This window comes from Pholcus phalangioides, unplaced genomic scaffold, assembly GCF_987345545.1.
Source record: "Pholcus phalangioides strain wild (caught in Gottingen) unplaced genomic scaffold, Ppha-v1.0 ptg000014l_1, whole genome shotgun sequence".
Taxonomy (NCBI): Eukaryota; Metazoa; Arthropoda; class Arachnida; order Araneae; family Pholcidae; genus Pholcus; species Pholcus phalangioides.
This window is the reverse complement of record NW_028301607.1, coordinates 25648773-25671395: the sequence shown is the minus strand read 5'-3', so window position 1 is coordinate 25671395 and position 22623 is coordinate 25648773. Positions and strand designations below refer to the sequence as shown.

At 35.0% G+C, this 22623-nt stretch overlaps 2 protein-coding genes across 3 annotated transcripts in view; one reads left to right on the top strand and one right to left on the bottom strand.

Moving 5' to 3' along the window:
* Nucleotides 1–14864, bottom strand: part of CysRS (cysteine--tRNA ligase, cytoplasmic) — a 29665-nt gene extending 14801 nt beyond the window's left edge. The window contains exons 1-8 of one of the 2 annotated variants that reach the window (XM_089242005.1): nt 14498–14864; nt 11411–11533; nt 8785–8879; nt 7531–7619; nt 7309–7405; nt 6294–6392; nt 3992–4132; nt 550–687 (exon numbers count right to left, since the gene is read on the bottom strand). In XM_089242005.1, coding sequence (XP_089098131.1) covers nt 550–687; nt 3992–4132; nt 6294–6392; nt 7309–7405; nt 7531–7619; nt 8785–8879; nt 11411–11420 — 669 coding nt within the window. In that variant the 5' untranslated portion in view covers nt 11421–11533; nt 14498–14864. The remainder of the gene's footprint in view (nt 1–549; nt 688–3991; nt 4133–6293; nt 6393–7308; nt 7406–7530; nt 7620–8784; nt 8880–11410; nt 11534–14497) is intronic. The other variant, XM_089242006.1, reaches the window with a different exon arrangement.
* A 113-nt stretch (nt 14865–14977) lies between these two features.
* On the top strand, nt 14978–22233 carry LOC149078355 (uncharacterized). The gene is made up of 2 exons (XM_089242007.1): nt 14978–16570; nt 19663–22233. The coding sequence occupies exons 1-2, from the start codon at nt 15344–15346 to the stop codon at nt 19855–19857; spliced, it is 1422 nt and encodes a 473-aa protein (XP_089098133.1). The 5' UTR covers nt 14978–15343; the 3' UTR covers nt 19858–22233.
* Nucleotides 22234–22623: the final 390 nt, after the last annotated feature.

Genomic DNA, 22623 nt, shown 5'->3' with positions numbered 1-22623 from the left:
TCGCTACCTCGTAGATGCTATGTCCCATCTCTCGTGCGCCGACTATAACACCACGTTCAAACTCACTTAAATCTCAATAACCTGCCATTGTAGCAGCAGTAACCGATCTAACAACTATGCCAGACACTTGTTGTATTATATAGGCGTTGCCGACCGCAGCGTCATACTCTGATTGGTTCCATATCTCTTTATTTGCATACGCATGCCTGTACCAATTTTTTTGGCTCTTCAGTTTATATATATATATATATATATATGCATTTTAGATTTCTACTGAGTTAGAATTCAGAATTATGGCCTCCGCATAGTGCAGCAGCACCCCTAGACTAGTATCTTTGGTGGACCCTGATAAGATTTTTCATGGCCCCCAAAAAAGTGAATTCATAGTGTGAAAAACAAATAAATGATAAGAACTATCCCTCCCCCACCCCCCAGGTTGGAGCCCTGTCAGCCCCCACCCTTGTGTGGGGGCCATGTTAAGAATAGACAGCGAAATCAGTTTAAATCAAAAGGAAGTTATTATATTTATGTAAATATATGCTTCCTCACATTTAAAGCTTCCATGTCATGATAGAATTCTTCTTCCCATTTGGCTGGAAGTGATGAGAATATGGAATTTTCCATCACTGTAGAGCCATATGCATCATCCAACATATTGCACAAAACATCTTTGGCTTCTTCAATCAACTTATGGGTGAAAAAAAGAGAAGAAAAATTTGCCATCACAAAAAATATACATATATTAAAAATGGTATATTCCTCACATCCTGCAAAATAATTAGCTGTTGATAATAACTTACTGAAATGATAATGCATGGTTATCTGCAATACTGTAATTCGGGGCTACTTTGCACCAATCCAGAAGAAAAAAAAAAATTCCATGTTGCCTAGCAGCTATTCTAATGAAAATTTCCAAACAGTTTCGATTTTGCCTACCAGGGAGACCCTATCAGTTAACTCATGTATTAGAGTTAGTGATGCATCCAACATTTTGGATATTGTTTGATAAACCTATCTGTGTTGCTTGATTCCGCATAGAATTTTTTATCAAGAAAAAGGTGAATTTTGCTATCACAAAACAACTTAATTAGAAAGAAAAATTTGTTTTTTTTTAATTTTCTAGAAACTAATTGTTATTTAAATCACTTATAAATTTGTAATTACCTGGCTATTAACCATCATATGATCGATAGTAATTTTATAGTTATGTTCTGAGCAAAACTGGGGCTACTTTGCACCACCCAAAAAGTCATGCAAAGTAACCACACAATTTTTTTTACACTTTGTTTTAGACTTAATTCAGATCGCACAATTGATATTAATAACCAAATTTGTCTCTCATTTGTTGATAAAATAATATCTAATTTCATTCATATTTACATGTTAAACGAGATGAGTTATACTTTTGTGAATTCTTATATTTTTTCTGTTCAAGACCAAGGATGGGACAAATAGTGACATGGCCAAATAATGAATATTAAGGTAATTTTTTTGTATGAACATCAATTTTCTTAAAATTCACTAATTATAAATAAAATTTGTGTTTTTAATTGAAAATAAAATTATTTGTAATTTCAAATGATTGATATTGAATTTTGACAATGAAATTTATTATTCAAATATTAAAAAACTTGTAATTGAAAGATTCTTATTGCCACAATACTGAGAATCAAATTTAAAATTTATTGTACTAATATTACTTACAAAATTAATTTTTTTTGATTTTTTTACATCTAATTAAGAGAATGTGTCAACCATTATTTACACCCAACTAGTAATGCATCATAAAATTTATGACTTTTTTTCCTCTTTAGATGTTGTTTGCCCCCTTTTGTTTCTTTCAGTAGCTCAATATGTATCTTGTTTAGGTACATTCTTCACCTTATTGCAGTAGGATTCTATTTTCAGTTTCCTGTTTTCCTTATTCCATAAATTCACACTGACATAACCTCTTTCACAGAAAGGCATATACACCCCGCGATAAAATATAATCAGTAAATTTTTAATTTATGGGAAAAATTCCAATTCATATGATTTTTTAAAATTAGTTTGATGTACTTAAATTTAAACAGATATTGGGCTGAATACCTAAGCATTATTCGGCCAGGCCAAACAGTAGCCAAGTATTCCTCCCATCTCTAAGACAAAAAAATCAATTTCCTGTCAGTTTCCCATAATACATAGTGGTAACAAAATAAGTTTTAAGTGGGTCAACAGTACTCCAAAATATAGTCTTGCTTAGAAATAATCATTATACAGTCGACACTCATTTTTATGAACCCAAAAATAGTTTAAAGAAATAATATATTGTTGAGACCAGAAGATTAGTTAGTTAATTAGTTTATTAAAAACATACAGTTCATAAAATCAAGCGTCAACTGTATTAAGTGGTACAGAGTAACCTGCTCCTGTGGGTTACTTTGCAGAAATTTTAAAAAAGTTCGTAAAAATTGAAAAAAAAATTGTGATGCCTTTTATGGAAGCAGATCTGTTCTCACATTTTCTTGAGAGAGAGAGAGAAATATATCAACATTTTTTTCAACAATCATTTTACATATTTGCTATGCCTATCATGAGCTTTTCCTAATAAATTTTTGAAAACAGTGAAAATTAGCACTGTGTTATGGAATTTTTTATGCTACATAGATTCTGGGATGTCGCAGCATCATAAAAATTGGCTTTAACCCTCGATAGTTCACACCTCATAAAAAAAAGTATTAAAAAAACTGATGTAAATTGGTGCTGTTAGCATATTTTCAATTGAAAAAATATATCAATGCAGCTATTCAATCAATTAGAGTGGATTTTTCAATTAGCTAAAATGGTTAATTAAGAGTAAACTATACAGTTTGCCTGGATTCTAATGTTGTGTATAAACAGATAAAATCTTGCTTAGCAGAGATGAATTAGTTTTACCTTGAATTTTATTTCTAATTTCCTCCCAATTTATGTGCAATCTTATAAATCTTTAAGCATATAAAAGTTCAGCAACTCTTAAAAAATGATACAAACAAGAGACAAACGCTTTATAGATAAAAAAAATTACTAAACTTATACAGGGAGATTCAGAAAAGTTGGGCAAAACTTCAAGAGGTGACAACACACACCAGTACAAACAATTGTCATCAAAGAATGCATGATCTAACATGAAATGCAAATGCTGTAGTGCGTTTTGAAACAGCTGCTCCGCAAACTCTAAAAGAGTATTCCTTTTGAAATTTATCAGGAGAGAAAGAACACCATGCATGCAATTGTAACCTGGGGAAAGAAGAAAAAACTGTATGCAAATCTGCATCACAGTGAATAAAAGGTGCTGACTCAGTATTACTAAAGTATGCCAGTATCCCATACGTCACAACTGTTAGAACGGTTGCACGCTGGAATAACTTCACTGGGCTGGTGTCCATGCCTTTTATTCACTGTGACATAGATTTGCATACAGTTTCTTCTTCTTCCCCAGCTTACATGTGTATTCATGGTGTTCTTTTTCAACCGATGAATTTCAACAGGATTGCAGTTTGTGGAGGGGCCGTTTCGAAACATGCTTGTGCATTTGTGTTTCATGTTAAACCATGCATTCTTCAATGACAATTATTTGTATTTTGGTGTGTACTATTACCTCTTAAAATTTTTCCCATCTTTTCTGAATCACCCTGTATAGCCCTATTTTGTACTGAAATGACACTAAAAGATATACTTTTTAAAACAGCAAAAAATAAAATTGAGGAAATAAATTGGTACAATGGGTTTTTTGACCACATGTATTTTTGTCATAAATATTCATTTATACACAGGATCAGGCAGGGTTAAAAAATGCAATAGTCCCTATTTCCCTATGAAAATTATTTGTAAGACTACTGTAAAGTGTAAATAAAAAAGTTATCATACCAACTGTGTTTACTCAAAAAACTAGTGGCAAAACGTTTTCTTCTTAAAGGATGAAAATTAGTTGCAAAATCTAAGTGGATAATCATTCATAATCAAAACTAACCCTTTCAACATCTGCAGACACTCCATTTTCTAAGGAAACTTGCTGAGCACTATTCAAAGCGTTCTTCGTCTTTAAAATTATCTTTTCTAACATGCTCTTTTTGTCGGAATCGCCAGTTTCTGCCAGCTGCTTCATAACAGGCTGTAAATATATCACACACAAACATTTTTATGAATATCACCGCTAATATGTCATTATAGCAGTTTAAAACTTTTCCCTTTACAAAATAATAAGTTTAACAATACTAGGATATAGAAATTTAGTATGAAGATCAGATGATACATACATACATCAATCTCCAAGTATATCAGCCAAATCTAAGCAAGGATCTGATAAATCTCACATTGAAAATTGGTTTTTAATGGAACTACTTTTGATCCTTTCATTCAATGAATGAAAACTAGCAACAAAGGTGGACACTAACCAAAATGAATACTGTTTTTAATAAAAAAATATGAATATTATAGTATTATAGTTTTACATCAATCAAATTTTGTTTTCATTTAAGTAAACCGACAAGAGAAACATGGAATGATGAAGAAAGCAACAAGATGTTGTATTGTCCGCTGCAATTGTTCCAACTTTTGAAAACTATGGCAATCAATCAAAAAGAGGGGTGGTACAAGTGAGTAGTGCACATAGGATTTTTCACAAGGAGGGAGAAGAGTATATATTTTTTTATCTTTTCCTGTGTGGAGGGGATATCGCTTTTCACTGGAAAAAAATAATACTCTGATCTTATTTTCCCCTTGTATAGGCCAGTAGTCTCTGAGTGTCCCCAACTCAAGTTACAGAAACCCTGATTAACACATTCATAAAACCTTCCTCTTTCAGTCTTCGAAACATACGTCTCATTATCTCCCCACACTTAAAAAAATGCTCTCAGGGCTTCCTCTTCCCTCTGCTAAGCGAACACATTAGATAACATATTGTAACTGGAAATTTTGCTGGCCCCGGTCTGTTCCATAACCCCCTCCTCCCATAAAGGGTAATACTGTTCACTTTAGGAAACAATGATTGAAAAGTTTGACAAGTGTTTGATGCATTAAGCATTTCAATAAGTAGTGTTTTAACAAATCAAAAATAAAATTCAATATCGTATCCATAAAAAAAGACCTAAAGTAATAACATAAGTGTTCTAAATGAAACACAAGTAGAGGAACTGCAAAAATTACCTACAGCAAGCATTCCAAGATAAGATGAAACGCTCACACAGAAATGTATTAATATTACACGAGACACCTCCCTCCCTGCTAATCCAAACTGATTGGAACTGGGACCTGTTCACAGATCACCAGGGTTCTTTTAAACACGTTTTATTTAAAACTGTAATAATGGTGAATATTCCTATAGGTGGTATAAGAATTACAGACCAGGTAATTCTGTTTAACAATGACAGTCAATAAAAACCTGATGTTTATCTATTTTTCTCAATAATGCAATAAATGAGTTATTTGAGAGAGTGATAACTTGCATTGGAAGGGCATTGTAGGCAAGTTATGACCAAAACATGCTTTTGACAATAATTGAGAAACAACAAAAGAATCCGATGAAGTCCTCCAGCTTTTAAAAGAAATACCTGGTTACGAAGAATCAAAGGAAAAATATGTGGGTGAAATGCTATCATTAGAATGTAACAGTTATGAAATTTTCACAGATGCAGAAATCATCTCCAGAATTTCACAACTGGCAATGACTAGTCAAGCGATGAGTTAGATCAGTGTTTCCCGAAAAGTGTTCAATTTTCAATTTAACAATTCCTAGGGGACGGTAGAAGCTATAAGTATAACATAGGATCCCATGGGTTGACTAGAGATGTGGGGGGAGGACAAGAAAATTTTTTGCAAGATGATAAAACGATGGAACAAAAAATTTGGGAAACAATTGATTAGGTTATGTCCTCCATCACCAAAGACTCGTTTAAAAGATGTGGTTTTCTTTAAAACTGCTCTTCAATACATGGAGCAGTATGATAATACAACCAAATACAGATTGTGTTGCTGAGAGACAATGGTTATGCACTGCACTGTCTGCTAGGTATCATCCCTTCCTCAGATAAAGATAGATTTGTTTTTTTCAAGACAACTATGCATAATTCATCATTTTATAGGGTAGAATCATGTATTCATTAACAATATGTAAAATATGTGTTGCAATACAGAATTTATGAGCATTTATTTTTATGTGTTGATTCAACTTTCTCACTTCATCGAATCAACATGGTTCAAATTAGTGGGGTTCTGGTGTACATTGCTTGGTGAATACTTTGAAAATGGATAATTTAGATGAAGAACACACTAACTCCAATAGCATCCTGGACATCGCCGATTACTTTAGTTAGTGGATGACCCTTGTTTGCGTAATCTTCCAATAAGTAATTCTGTCTTGCTCTCTTGATAATCTGGAGAGAAAAATGAAAATTTTGGCATGAGAGTTAAAATTGGTGTGCATATAGATAGAATATAAACTGTGAAACGTTTTGACTAATAATCAGGTATCAAAACAATAATAAAAGCTTCATCCTCGACATCACATCACTGACTCCTGAAAAGACTTTGGAAAGAATTCTTTCTTAGAATAAGAAACAATTCTTTAATAAGGTAGAAGTCTTCTTTTAAGAGACTTTATCAGCATTCTAAAGTACTTTGGCCACAGTCACACCTCAGATGTGGAAACCCCTTCATTTTACGATCAAATAATTTCCCTTGTATAACAACAGCTACCCCTCTTTTAATGAAAAAGTTCTCTTGTCCTACTGGTGTTTGCAAAAAAGGGATTTTACTGTATTTGTTAAACAGAACTTATTGCATCTATCACTGTTTTTGTGGTTTCGAAAGTGCATCTATCACTGTTTGAAACCACAAGTTACAAGTAATGCTTACTCTAAGCCGGCACAGAAAATTTCCATCAATTACACAGCAGTGATATGGTACTATTTCAATACTACTACTACTACCACTTAATCATACATGGACGTTGTACAGATTCCTTTGCCAAATTTCTAATAAATTGATACATACCGGAATATGTTACATGTGTATGACCTTACTGCGTTTATGTTGTCAGAGTTGCAATTGTTTCATGTTCTGCTGGTGCTGTCACATGCCTTTGATATTTTGAAAGTGAATATGATACATGCTTGGATGTTTGTTATGTAAGTATCATGTTGGAGAGAGGTCAGCTTGCTCTATACAGAGAGACTTAGCATTTTAATACTACACAGAGAAAAAATAGGACTGCACACAGGAATAAAAAAGTTTTAAAGAGAATGTTATTTAAGAGTATCATGCATACATTAATGCATTTAAATATTTCACCTTATCATCTATGTCAGTAATGTTCATGACGTAGAATACATCATAACCAAAGTATTCCGACAAGATTCTTCTCAGGATGTCAAATGATATATATGACCTAAAAATAATATATATGCATTAAAATTAAATTCAAACTTCATTAAGAAAAATATAGGAAAAAACACAATGCAAAACATATAGCATCAAAGACAGAAGTGAGCGAAAACCACTTCAAATAAGAACCTTGCATGGCCCATATGAGATGCATCGTAAACAGTTGGTCCACAGCTATACCACAAAACTTTATTGCCGTTCTGTGGGACAAAGAGTTCCTGAAAGAAATGACACTATATAATTATCATAAATATTCACAAATTAAGAACACCAAAACAAAACAAAAATGGTCTGATTTCAATGGTTTATGCAGTGATACCTTAGCTTACGAATGCCTTGGAATACAAATTGTTTGGCTATCAAAGATTTTTTCCGAGATTTTTCTGCCTCTGCTAATGAATACGGATTCGGCTAATGAATATTTTTGTTGCTATTGATATCATGGTAGAATAAAACACCCGTGTCATGAGCTGAATTTTTTTATCAATCATCGGAATTACTGTTGCTTGAGCCTGATTAACTTATGTCCACCTCAGAATCTTTTTTACAGATGTACCACCACTTCTCTTTCTGAAAATTTTTCAACCATTTCATATAAAATGTAAAATTCAGCTAGTAGAAAATGTATAGATAAAAAAGAGAGCCTATGTTTTCAGAGCAAGTGTTCTTTCAGTACAAGACTGTTTGGTATTAAGCTGAACAGTCTGGATTTTCAAGGAGCTTATCTTTTCCTCCTGCATGTATTAGACATAGAAATATGAGCTGACGAATCACAAATGGATGGGGACACTCATGAACTTGACTGTGTTGTGTCAACACCCCAACTTTAATCCACTAAATATTAGTTGTACATAGTGTAAAACGAAAAGATCTTCACTTATTTCATCTTCCTGTAAATTGTCATTAATCAATTTTGAAGCTGTTCATTTCAGCCTCTGGTCAGTTTCTGTCCTTTTGACATTTAAAAAAAAAATCCATATTTAAATTTTGGGCAGTGACTGGAAAGAATTAAACAATTTTCCATAAAAAATCAATGCGAATCTTGCCGCCTGGAAGTCGAGTGGTTAGAGAGCTAGCCTCTCACTGTGAAGGTCTGGGTTCCAATCCAGGTTCGGGCATGGATGTTTACCAGCACTTACCAGCAACAAATTCCCTGGGAGGATCATGCTGATCTCTCAAGAACACGTAAGAATTACGGTTTTTTTTAAACTGCATTCATGATTTTGGCTCACAAACATGATTCTGAAACTAATTATCTTCACCAGCCAAGGTATCACTGTACTTGGAAAAAACCCTATAATTATTGATTCATTCAAACAAGGTTTTAAAATTTTAAAGCTGTTACAACAAATAGTTTTTTAAGAAAACACAAAAGATTCAAACCTTCTTCCTTGTGAGACTGTTATAAAGGAATAGTTTTGGCTTGTTACATGGATCAGGATTTTCCCAATGCGGCTGAGCACGCTTCTCTACCTTAGCTATGGAGAAACATGTTAGAAAATTTATGTAACAGATCAAACGAACCGACTACAAAAACCACATAGTAATAATCAGGCATATTACCAGGTATACAAATATGAAATGCGGATTTCAGAAAACAGATAGTGCACCAATGCAGTTTGTGCTACAAAGATTTGACACTGCGCCATTTTGTTGTGTCATCAACAAGTGTCAGATGCGCACGAGTGATAAATTGGAAAAGTGTGTGCATAGTGTTGTATTGTTGTGTTCAATATGTCGAAAGTTATACTGAACAAAGAGCATTCGCGGACAGCATTCATTTTTTTGTTTTCATTTGAAGAAAACTGTTGCTGAATCATACCGATTACTTCGAGAAGCTTATGGTGAACATGCTCCATCGTAAGATATGTGTGAATGATGGTTTCAGTGTTTCAAAAGCGACTTCGATGTTGCAGACAAGGAACATGGAAAACCACCAAAAAAAAAAGAAGATGAGGAATTAGAAGCATTGTTGGATGAAGATGATACTACACAGACACAAAAACAACTCGCAGAGCAATTGGGCATTAGTCAACAAGCTGTTTCTAATCGCAATGAACCATGACAATGTGAAATGCTCCTTGACAATGTTCAATGGTCAATGTGCAATGCTCCATCACATACGGCAAAAGCGGTTCGCGGCACGTTGGAAGCACTCAGCTGGAAGTTCTACCCTATGCGGCTTACTCACCAGACTTGGCTCCTTCCGATTACCACTTGTTTGCATTAATGGGTCACATGCTTTCTGAGCAGTGCTTTGGTTCGTACGAAGATGTGAAAAAATAGCTCGATGAATAGTTCGCAGCAAAAGGGGAAGATTTTTACTGGCGTGGTATTCACAAATTTCAGGAAAGATGGGGGAAATGTATAACAAGCAATGGAGCATACTTTGAATAAAGCACTTTTTATCATTCTTCCGAATTTAACGGTTTTTTTTTTGAAAAAAAATCCGCATTTCATACTTGTACACCTGGTAGCAGATAATTGTTTATTATTCACCTTCTCTTAAATTTTATGTGATGTAATTTTGAAATACAGCAATGCCCTGCAATTATGAAATAGGTGGGGCCAATGATAACTGTATTATTATCGAGTCTGAGTGCGATTTTGTATACAAACACATATAAATATGAGTAAATTCGAACCAAAATTTAGAAGAAAGAAAAAGTCATTTTCCTTCTTCATCTAATGGCAAATTAAACTGCTGTTATAGAGGGATAAAACTCTCAAATCAAATTGGTTCACTGAATCCCATTATAACGAATGCCAAGGGACTGAAGGGACTCTTCAATATAACAAAATTTCATTAGAACCAACTCCCTCATCACCATCAGTTGCTGGTTTGTGTGGTCGTTTCCCAAATAGAAACTACATGGTTGCATATGCACACACACTTATGAACATTGGATCTGAACTCACTGTGATACCAGCAAAGATTGTTTTGAAACCTTGTGGAGTTTGAATCTTTGTAGCAGTTTCGATTGTACAGGCATTATGGTTATCTACATTTTTCCCAAGATCTGCATAGTGCGTCAACTTGCATTGTCAATGTCTCTATTTTTGCTGTCAATTGTTGCACGTCAGGATGAGACCAGTAGGATAAGTCCTGAATCTTTTCATAGAACATGATTATTATCATGTATGTTTTATTAAATTCCATTTTTGACAGGATGAATTGGGTTGCTATATCGAGCGCTGACTGTATAATATTTCTCAGCAGAGGCATCAGAAGAATTTGACCTGTGGGTTGCTGTGAATTTGGTCTTTAAATATTTCGATTTCTTCTGGGGTGCTCAGACAGACAGTGCTAAAAAATACTGTGGATGCTTGAACACCCTAAGCTCTGATGCTACTGTAACTCTGTATGGCACAAGAAAGGTCCTTTTCAGAAGCTGCCTCGTCACGTTTTCATGTGAAAATATGTACTTTAGCAAGCAAAAAACTTTTTTTGTTCATTCATACATTTGATCATATTTGTTGCACCACAATAAATTTTGTGCACACGAGGGCTAATTAGACCCCCCCCCCCGGGACCTACAATTTATTTCCAATTCAAAATGGCACCCTTTTTTTTAATACTCATCGAGAGGTTGGTGTGCCAACCCCTCGAGGGGGGATTCCCCCCCCCCCTCGTGCCTTAAACAAGCACTCAGTCGCTCTCATTACACACTGTACCCGACATCCATGTATAAAGAAGCTGACTCGAGCTACAAACAATCATTGTAATGGATGCTCACGCGTTCCAGGAAAGGACACAAGTAGCCATCTGTGGGACTAGACGCATCACACTTTGAGAACCACTCCCCTTAACCACTGCAGCTGTTACTTTCGTTACGTCAGATCCAAACATGGAAAATCAAAATTAAATTATTGTAATGTCTAACAAGAAAATGATTTCATCCCAATTCAAAAAGAGAAACCCAATTAAAGATTCCTTAAAATAATCATTGTTTTTCACGCAACAGCGAACGAATACAAAATATAGAAAAAATAAAGCAATTTAACTCACATGTTGACATATCGGTGCCGAGATCTGAACGGTTTTGACCAAGATACTTAAAATTTCGTAGAAAGATGGAAAAAAACGTTTCAATTATTATTATTCAGAGCTATTAGCTGTTGAGGCTTTTTCCTGTAGGATAAAGAAGGAAAAAAAAAAAAACTTTTGAAAAAAGTAGTTTTTTGCTCAAAATAGTAAGAAAATATAAATTTTATTACTTTGCAAATTAATAAATATTTCCGTTCCCAAAAAATTTCACTTCATTTCGGAAAACTGATCAACTATTTGGCACATTTCCACTAGAATTTTCGCTAAAACTGGTATGATGTATTGGCTGACTTGGCATATTCCGGAAACCATTTTCGATCTAATTTAAGTTCTTTTCAAATATTTCCGAAAAAATTTTTTTAAAAATTATTAATTCGCCCTGAAATATTATTTGAATCGTTTGTTTCGAAATCAAGCTTTCTCACAGTTTATCACCAATCACCAAATTTCTTACAATACAATACAATAATAATTATACAGGGCTCTCGGCTACTATGACCATCCCCTGATCATTAAAAAAAAAAAAAATTGAGAATAGAGATGCCAGGATCATAACAAAAACATCTAGGAAATTAGAAAAAAGAAATTATGCCTATCAATTATACATTAATAGTCAATAATAATAATAAAAAAATAATAATTGTCAAAATTGAATGATAACAAAAACCATGAATAATACATTGTCGCAGGTGATGACAACAACAAAAGCATAAGAATCATAGCACAAATAATGACAACAATAAAAGTATTGAAACAAAGCAAAGAATAGTAATACTGAAAAATTTATACACATACATATATATATATATATACACACACACACACACACATATATATATAGTGAGTATCGATAGGATGAAACTTGAATACCAACAACTAGACGAAACGGGAACTACGAGTGACGAAACGTTCAAAGAGAGGAATAATAATATTAGGAGGAGTCGACGCAAAATCTCGCCAACAAGAGACCGGAAAATGAAGATTGCGGAAAGTAGCATTACGCACAGAATCATAATGACTGCAATAAAAAAGAAAATGAGAAGCAGTTTCCAAATTGTTACAATGGCTACACAATGGACTATCCGCCCTATTAATACGATGTAAATACTCAAAAAGAGGAGCCCTGTTACAGAGGAGCTTGTAAAATCAAAATGCGAATTCCACGCAGAGAAATGGGCATTAAAATCACCAAGAAGAACAAAGTCCCCGGAAATAAAATTGAAAATTTCATTAATAGCTGTGAAAGAGAAAGGAGATGAGGGCCGGTAAGCATTGATGAGGTATAACGGACGATCTGTAAAAAATATTTTGACAATAAGGAGTTCAAACGATGAATCCACTCTTTTCCAAATAAATTGGGAGGGGTAGATTGAACGAACTGCAAGTACAAGACCACCCCCGAAATCGTCAGGTCTATCAGCACGATAGATATGATAACCCGGAAGGAAGAAATTTTTTGATGGCTTCAAAAAAGATTCCTGAAAGCATAAAGCATCATAATCTAACATATAATTATGTATCGCTAAATATTTAGATGAAATACCCCTAACATTCCATGAGATAATCTTGATATTACTGTCAACATTATTCATTATATAGCAAATAGTAAAAAAAAAAAGGTAAGGAAAAAACATAAAAATAACCGACTTTAGGGGAGGGAAAAAAAAACAACAAAACAAGTTTGAGCACAATAACAATGAAATCTTTTCACTGAATGCAGAAAGAAAAACAAGGGGGGAAAAAAAACTACGCACATAACAAAGGCAAAAAAGACAAAAAACATCGCTATCTACTTGATAACGATCGGGTGCGGGGGCACTCAAGTTCAGGATTGGGGCTCAGACCCCTTTTTTTGTCTTTTAATTGTTCGGCGTTGCTTCGCTCTTTCCGCGGGCGAAATGGAGAAATCATTACACTCGAATTCACTAGAAACATCGGAGATTAGACCTTTCTCAGATGATAGTGTGTCATTAACGTTTATACCAGAAGGACCGGAGGCCTCCATGTCCATAAGTGCACCGTCTGAAGCTGGCATGCACGTATTTCGGAGTGATGACTGAATTGAGCTCACGATCACCGGTATCAAGGATTTAATTGAGTTGTGGAGAGATTCTTGGAGACTGGCATTTAGCTCCTTGAGAACGATTTCTCTAAGAGCGTTTACCTCTGCATGAACAAGGGATCTGATCTCCTGTTTCAAAGAGTTAATGTCCGACGAAGTTGAAATATTGGCTCGACCAGCATACGACGTATCATTGGATTTGCACCTGGCTCGCGCAATGTTTATGGGGACATAATTTTCAGCTTTGTATTTGAGGACTTTCGCTTCAAAAACAAATGTCGGGCAATTACGGTCAGTGGCAAAGTGAGAAGCTTTGCAGTTTATACAAGAAACAGAGTTTTGACATTGGTCATAGTCATGGTTATCGCCACCACACTTTTTGCAAATTTGATTAGTAGCTCTGCAAAACTTTTTTCTGTGCGAATAGTTAAAACACTTTTGGCATTGTTTTGGTTGATCTATGAAACGGCGTGGATGGAAAATTAGGAACCACAATTTAACCTCACTTGGTATATTTTTACCAAGAATCGTGACTAATACCGTCTGCAAGGGATTATTGTCTTTGATGAAACGACGGACACTGATAACCTGGAGGTTTTCACTTTGGAGCTCATCTGCGATTTCGCAAACCGGAATATCAGTAGGGACATTATTGAGAACAAATTTAGATGAGATGGATTCTGTGAGAAGGAAAGGTTTGACAGGAATATCAAATATATTGACTATCTTCAAGATCTCCTTAGCTATTTGTGGATCACCTGTGGTAATCAGAAGCTCACCGGCACGGGTGAAGCGAATTTCATGAATATTTTTGGGGTTTGAAATTTGGCCACAAATGTATTTCTTCAAATCAATAGGTCTTGTTTTCGGAATAGCTTGCGGACCGGAAAGTTTGAGAGTAAAAAGACACGCTAGTTCGGAATGATCGATGATATCCATGTCGCAAATCGAGGACGACCAAACATTAAAAGGGTTAGGCACCTTACCTGTGCTAGACGAAGCGAAGGTCTCTGACTTGGCAGAATTCATGGTTGTTTGGAACACTTTAATACTATTATCCAGAAAATCTATGAAATTATCCTTGTTCTTGCGAAGGGCATTGTAACCACGTGGGGGAACAGAGCCCTTACCTTGAGTCCGAACTTTATAAGATTTCACTTTAAATCGAAAAAATAATTTACGAAATATCAAAATAAATAATCACCGAACCACTAGAAAAGTATAGAATAATTCAAACACGTTGAAAAGAAAAAACGAGAAAAAAAACAATTTTTTTTTTCGAAAAACGCGAATTAACACTAAGGAACTACCACACGTGCCTTCTCGGCACCAGCCACATAAACCAAAAAAGACACCAAATTTCTTTATCTTGCATGAAAATGGCAGCCAATAATATTTTTTTTTCCTTTCATGGAAACCCTAATCATTATCTGGAAATGTTTTCTCCTCCTCCTCCTCCTCCCGCCATTTACGTCACGGCCGTTTAGATTTCTGATGCAATAGCACACCTACACAGCAGAAAAGGCTTCAGATAAAAATATTGCTACGTTTACAGTGGAAGATAATGCATCTTGGTGATAATATGTCTGTTGTATCCGGTAATTTTAGTTCCATGGCCGAGGAATTCGACGAAGATATTTTCGTAAAAGATACGATTTGTTCCAGAAAAGGTTTGATTTACGATATTATTCTCTTGCCTTGTCTTCAAGACGACTGTGTTAAGCCTAACGAGAACTCTCCTAACGTATGGTATGGTTTCCGCGCTTCGAAGATGAGATGCTCTATTTGAAAAAAAGAAATGAATTTCACGATGGAGTGAGGTATTTTCGTCGATGTTATTGATTATGATGTGCCTCGATAGCAACGAGAATATTAGTTACAGAGACCCTCACAGGATGGCGCCCAATTTCCAGAGTTATTTCGCTTCCTGTTTACAAAGGTGCTGTGCTATATGGGATTCGATTTGGAACCCGTTGGGAGCTGGTAGAAACGAGAAATTACATTTGATGGCGAATGAAAACAATAATAATGCCTGTGTAATCGGTGAGCCATACCTCAGTTATGGTATAAAAATATACGACACGCCGTACGAAAATAACATGTCTACCGAATCTGTATTGATTGATATGCTCGGGTCTATTCGTCCGGCCTTCACGAGCGAGTATAATGCTTTCAACTGTGTCATGATGCCCGTGGATTTCAGGTATAACAATCTCCGTGGTACCTACAGCAACATGAAACCTATGAGCGCTCTGTTGAAGCAATCGTTGATAGTGAAAAGTATGCTGAATCGTTGTGACATTCAATTACCGAGTGCTGAACCTGTTAATAAACCCATGGCAGAGTTTAGAGTGGAGACAACGGCACGGGAGTGTGTCCCGAAGGCACTTCCTGTCAAGACTTTGGAGTCTCCCCAGCGTAAACAACACAAAAGGACCTCGGCTTCCTTGACTGTGTCTGTGGTGAGAGTTCAAAGGAACGCTGAAATTTTGAATCGAGAACTTATTAATCGTAAAAACCGCGAGCTAAAGAAATGCTCCAAGAAACGGAGGCGGCGACAGAAGAAACAGAACAACAAATGCGACAGTAGTGTCTCTAGTGCTGATAGCAATCATAAATGTGTTTCCGAGAACAATTCACATCAGAATGGTGATGATGAACACGCTGAGAAATGTCTTCCAACGACTCGGGAAACAGACTTTCCTGTGGATAATCACGACATTGTTCCAGAGGTGAGGCTATCCCGTCAAAACTGCTCAAATCCATTGATTTCATTCATATTGGGACATATCAGTGAAACGGAAAGTGAAAATGAATCAGATTTCGGATCCGAAGATGATAGGACAGACATTGAACTTTGTTTCACCAACGCTCTTAGCGCTGTTACTGTCGGGCTGAGGTCCGTCAATGTAGCACCAGAAGATTCAAAACATAGTCGAGCAGATTGTACCATCAGTATTGTTAGTTTTACAGACGTATCGCCAGAGGTCATCGATGCTAATAAGCGGTGGAATCAAAGTATGGCTGATATCAAACCAAAGCCAGGTCACGTTACGAAGGTTTGTGTATTGGAATATCTTTTGAAATAATTTATAGACCAACCTATATCCCAAAATTCAAAGAAAAAACACGTTTTGGAGCTATAGGCGAGCACTTCTTGAATGTTTTTAAAGTCCACATCACATTTAGCCTTTTTTTTTCTCTTTTCTTTGAATTTTTTTATACATGTTGGTCTATCCTTTATTTCAAGCTGTTGCATAATCCAAAGGTAATTCTCTCTACATATTATGTTTATGGTCTATTCCTGTCAAATTGAATTTGCTAAACAAATAAAATTTGATTTTAATTGGAAATTGTACAAATAGATCCCATAAAACGCCTTTCGGTTTATGAAGTCTTATTTTCAGATTTAATTTCCCAAAGTCAAAAGTTACAAGGGTTATAGTAATAGTAGCGTTCACCTATAAGGTAAACATGATGGCCAGGTGTTGTGTTATCTTGTTATTGTCTAAATTGTTCTCAGGGGTCTGTCCAGCCAAAATTTGGATCCATTTTCCTTACCCTTCACAAAATAAAAATTAATGAAACCATAAATTTGGAATTTCATTTCTTTTGTGATAGATTAGATTATTTCGCTTCTTACAAAATTACTTATTTTTCACAAAAATAAGGGAAATTTTCATGAAAACAGGAACCTATAAAAAGTCTGGACAGACCCCTGGTTTTTCAGCAGTTGCTTCACTGGTGTTGCAATGTGCATCTCGATAAAAGTTGTGTTATCCACCAGAGCTGAACAAATAAAAAAAATTTAGGTGCCAGCTAAATTTGTTAAGAGTGAAGCATGTTTTTCCCCTAGAAAAACAGTCCTGGGTAGTTTTTTACTTTTCCGGGACTGTATGACCCATTTTCATGTTGGAAGACACACTATTACAAAATAAAAAAAAAAATTCTAGTACTTATATACACTTCATTCTAGCAAGGATGCATATAAAATTTTAGGTGCCAAAACTGATTTTCTACTCACCCTGGCATCTTGGATTTGACCAGCCTTGCTATGATGAAGATGATGACGATGCCAAGTACAGCATCATCTTGTACATTTTAAAGTTTTTTTCTTTCACCAAAGAAAATTCCATGCAATGGACCCATGTAAATTTTCTAGCCATTCTGACCACAGCAGTTCTTATTCGTGTTTTGGAATCAGAACTTTAATTATAATCACCTTGTGTATAGCTGATTATTTTTATTAATCACTTACTATACATCCTAACAAAACTGTGACCCATCTAGATTTCAAAAAATTTTTAACTGAAAATTATTTGGACAGGGATCATCGGTCACTTCACGAACTGGCCCCAACCTCAGGCTTTTACTGCTGTGGAGTAGAACCTTGATTAACTCGGGGTAATGCTAAAAATATGTAAAAATGATAATTTTATATTAAACCTGGTGGTGATATACTGTACGAGATGTGCTGCTTCCTATGGAAATAAAATGAAAATGAGGTAATGTAACTACTATAGTACACTGGTCCTTAAGGAGCAGCTGGTCTTTTGGATTGTAAGACCACCTGCACTTAGCATGCCAGTGAAGTCACTACTGTTGTTGCTTCTTTGTGAAAGGAAAAAAGGCCTGTGAGATAATACACCACCACCACATGCGATGCAATCTTCATTCATGAATTTGCTTAAGATAGGGCATCAGAATGTAGCCAAAGTTAGAAAATGCAGTAAGAATGAGAAATTTTAATACTGTATGTAATTTTCAGCAACTAAGGTAATATGAAAGAAAATTTATATTCAGGTCTCTATGAGTAGAAATAAATTACTTTTTGGGTTAGATAAGACAATTGAACAACCAACATTAGTTGACCCAAAATTGCAAAAAGGAACCACGGCTATACACATTTCCGAACTATATGAAGTTTCTTCATCAGTAGCAGAGAAATAGTGAATTTTGGATCAACTAAACATTGTTTGTTCAATTGTATTTACTTTTATGAGATTTTTTTTTTTAAAAAAACCATGTATCATCTTACACCGTTTAAAGATATACCATCAGAATGTACCCCAAGAATAGAAAATGTTTTAAGAATAAAACATGTTGGCTATATATATATAATTATGAGCCAATGAGGTATTTTTAAGGGGTGGGGGATTATATTTAGGCCTTTTTCGTGAGTTGAAAACCGCTTGTTTAAAACTAGCGTGGTTTAAACCAAACAACCCTGATTTTTGGAGGGGAAGATTACAAAAAAGAAAATTCATTTGTCTCCGCAGGGACCCAAGCACCAGACACTTGTTTGCCAGCCGAATGTTCTGCCAACTAAGCTATGGAAACAGAATATTTCTCCCTTGGAGCGTCCCATCGGGGGGCTAGAGACAAATTTTCTTCCTTGTAATCATTCCAAAAATATAACCAGTCTTTTGAGGAATCTGATATTAACAAGCGGAGAGTACATTTCTACATTAATGAAGTGCTATTGTGAATCAGTAGATTAAGGTGAATTTCATTTGAGATGAATTTTCATAGTCGTAATAATAATTCAGCTTGATTTCAGTAAAGAATAACAGTTCAAGTTGGCTTTGTGTTGAAAATATGGAAAGAGATGGAGCAATTTTTATTTTTTAAAATTATAGAGGGCGTCAAAGTTACAGGAAAATATGGCTCTGTCCCAGAAAAACAGATTATATGGTTAACCAGAGAAATCCCAATTTCCCTGTTATTTGCATATTATATTTTCTTCGGTAGCGAAATATTTCGTCATATGACAAATTACAGATTGGTACCGATGTATAGGTGCAGATCCAGAACTAGAAAGGGCCAACAAGGTAGGGAGCAGCACCCAACATTTTGTAAGAAACAAAAAAAAATTTCCTGTTACAAAAACCCATCAAATTTCAATGGTTGGTTGCAAAAATGTTTGTCACTCCCTCCCCATAGAAAATTTTTGCTACAACCCTGTATGGGTGGCTTCACCTGAAGATGAAGACAAATCACACAGCCGGCATATTAGAAAATGGAAAAATTACAAACTTTTAAATTTCTTCCTCTATTTTAGCACCGTTCACAAGGGTTGTCGTTAAAATTGTTTGTGCTGCTTTTGCCTATTTACACAATGTTTACAATTTAATTCTTTTTATCATTGAAGGTGGCCTTTCGACATGACAGTGAGCTCACCACTATATTTCCTGTAGAAATATATGACAGAAAAGGTGAATGGGAAATATTTGCCCTGGAAAGATTTCGGTTCAAGAGGCGAATCGACGAAGCAGAGAGACTTCTATCACCTATCCTTGCTTCAGGTCATAGAGAAAATATTCTTCAGAGGTTGGATATCATCTGATGTGATATAGTGACTGAATATTGCGGAGAAAAAAAATTAGTTTTTTTAAATATGTGTATAGTAATATATTTTTTAAGATATGTGTTGGGTGTATATATATGTATGAAGTCTAATTCGAAAACTGTCTTGTTATGAAGTGACAAAAAAAAGCACATGTTTTATCTGTTCTTGTAGTGATATTTTTGTTTCGTTACGAAAGAAGAATTTGTGAAATTTTAGTATTGCGCGTATGTTTTATTTTTTACTGTGCAGCTCTGATTGGGGAAAAAAAATTGTTTATTATATACAGGGCTTGACAAATCAGAAGAGAAATTTAGGTGCCTGCCAAATTTCATAGGAGCCAAGCATGTTTGTTTTTTTGCAACACAAAGTGTCTTAATGTTTTTTTTTTACTCTTCTGGGACTTGATAACCCTCTTCCCATGCTGGAAGACAGTGTATTGTGAAATCAGAAAATTTTGATCCGTCCCTAAACTATGATTTAGCAATCACATATGCAAAATTCCAGGCACCAATACCACATTTTCTGGTTGCCATGGTAAGACCTGGCGCCTGGGATTTGTCCAGCCCTGGTTTATTGTAATAACGTATATGGTTTTTCTTTGGATTGTGGCAGTTTGATTGAAATGTGGAATAGTTGTCTTAATCTCTGTGGTGAAATTTTGTTTGAAAAAAAAATGACGAGGGTTATTTTTGTGTTATTCCTGAAGCATTTATGTAATATTTTTTTACTTATATTGAGAAGAGTATTTTTGAAAAGAGTATATCTCAGGAGTCATTTCAAGTCTAGTCATAAAAGGGAAATAACAGATTCCTTGCAGTACGATAGGAATGCGAGGAATTTTGTGTGTGTGTGTCGTCTTACTGAGAAAAACGATAAAAATTGGCTTGAAATGGCTCTTTATGGTCATTTAAAGTTCAGAGGAAAAAAAAAATTCAAAACTTGCGTACAGTCGAATCTCACATACATTGAGGCAAAGTTAACAGGCTCGCTGAAATAAGATGTCATGGAAAACTATCGCCATGGACTTTGCTTGAGAAAATGTTGAATATTATTTTGAAATTTTGTTGCTTCTCTCTCTCTCTCCTCCAGATGCTGGGTTGATTGGTTCATTTTTTATAAATGGTTTTACGTATCCATTATTTCCTTTGTGATTCATGTCTATTTTGATTCGAACAGAACTACAGTCGTACCTATCAAATCCGGACTCCTCAGGACTTGAGCAATTCTTGATTTGGGAATATTACAGATTCTGTCTAGTTTACATACTGTTACTAGTTATCCGTAGTGGAAAAAATATTCCTTATCCTTTAAAAAATTTTGTAGCTATTGCTTGGATTCAGGGGGAAAAAACTGAAATCTTTGTTTCTAAAGATCGTAAACAGATTTTATGATTTCTATTCAGTATTCATACTGATGTTTTGCATTCTAGCTTTTTTCAAAAGTTCAACTTTTTCATGGAGACATAAGGACGTTACATTTGTTTGCAGCTTGTACCTGCCACGTCACTTGACAATTTCGCCATGTTCAGAAATTCACTTAGATAATCACAAAAAAATAAAATAAAAATAGTGCTGGATAAATTCTAAAACATTGAGATTTCGTATGCAGTTCTGAAATATACAATTGAGAAAGAAAAGTACTTTTAGTCAAAGCTGACTTTCTGACTAATCACACTCGTTGAAACACGCAGTTGCCATCATTGTTTCCCAGAAGTCTGAAAATCGCGGTGGACACCATCGATGAATGGTAAAAGAAGAAATAAAATGTGGGTGATGTATTATATATATAAAGGGCGTAAATCCAAATCATGAGTGTCTGGATTCGGAAGGTCCTTCTGTACAATATACCTTTGCTGAGATATTTTCTTTAATTTATAGTAGCTGGTGAGTATATGTTTGTCTTATATTTCTTGTGAATATTCTTGCAAAATGTTGTTCAGGAACTGAATCTTTATCTTTAGCAAATGTTTATAAGAGTGAAAATTTGGTCAAGTGTATTGAATGAACTGTTGCATCTTCATTCTTGAATATTTATTGCAAGAATTTTTTTCCAGAGAGTTTTCTCAGAGCTTATACATTTTCACTTGATTAATGTTGAGTATTTTAGTGTTTCGTCTTGAAAAATGATTTCACCTAAGAGAGCACACACGATTTTTCTATTTTCTAATATTAGGCGCAGAATGAAATGTGGATATTTTTCAAGCGCCATGTGCAGCCATGCACAGGCGTTATTGGCATTCTGTAATAGATTGCAATTTTTGCTTATGTATGTGTTTATTGCATTATAAACTAAAATATTTTGTCAATTTTCCTGTCTGTGTGTATATATATAATGAAAGTTGAATTCATAATAAATTTAAATTTGGGAAATGTGTTTTTGTAATGGGCATGAATTTATTGGACATGAGAAATTGGCTTTGATTTCGTAATTCTGATTGATAACAGCCATATTTTAATATCTATTTGGAGTTGTCTCTCATATTTCATCAGGAAAAGTATGAGACATTACCAAATACTGTTAAAACTGCGGAATGCTGGAAGTACCAACTCAGTTATAATGACATTGAAGATCCCATGAAATTTTTATTTGACCAAGGTTGGCGTTTTTAATACGTTTTTGACGAGAAATATAATCGGAGTCAATCAAATACTGTGCATAAAGTGATCAATTCGATCGAGACTGCCGATTCTCGTTAAACATAAAGCAGGGGTGCAAGAGCTGCGCCGAAACGGTTCTCTTGCTACATGGTGCGCCGAATCCCTG

Bases quoted from the DNA above. Each gene is read 5' to 3' on its own strand.
- LOC149078355 (XM_089242007.1), top strand. From the start codon at position 15,344: ATGTTATTGATTATGATGTGCCTCGATAGCAACGAGAATATTAGTTAC. The intron at 16,571-19,662 runs GTTTGTGTATTG...TTATCATTGAAG, and splicing joins AGCCAGGTCACGTTACGAAG to GTGGCCTTTCGACATGACAG.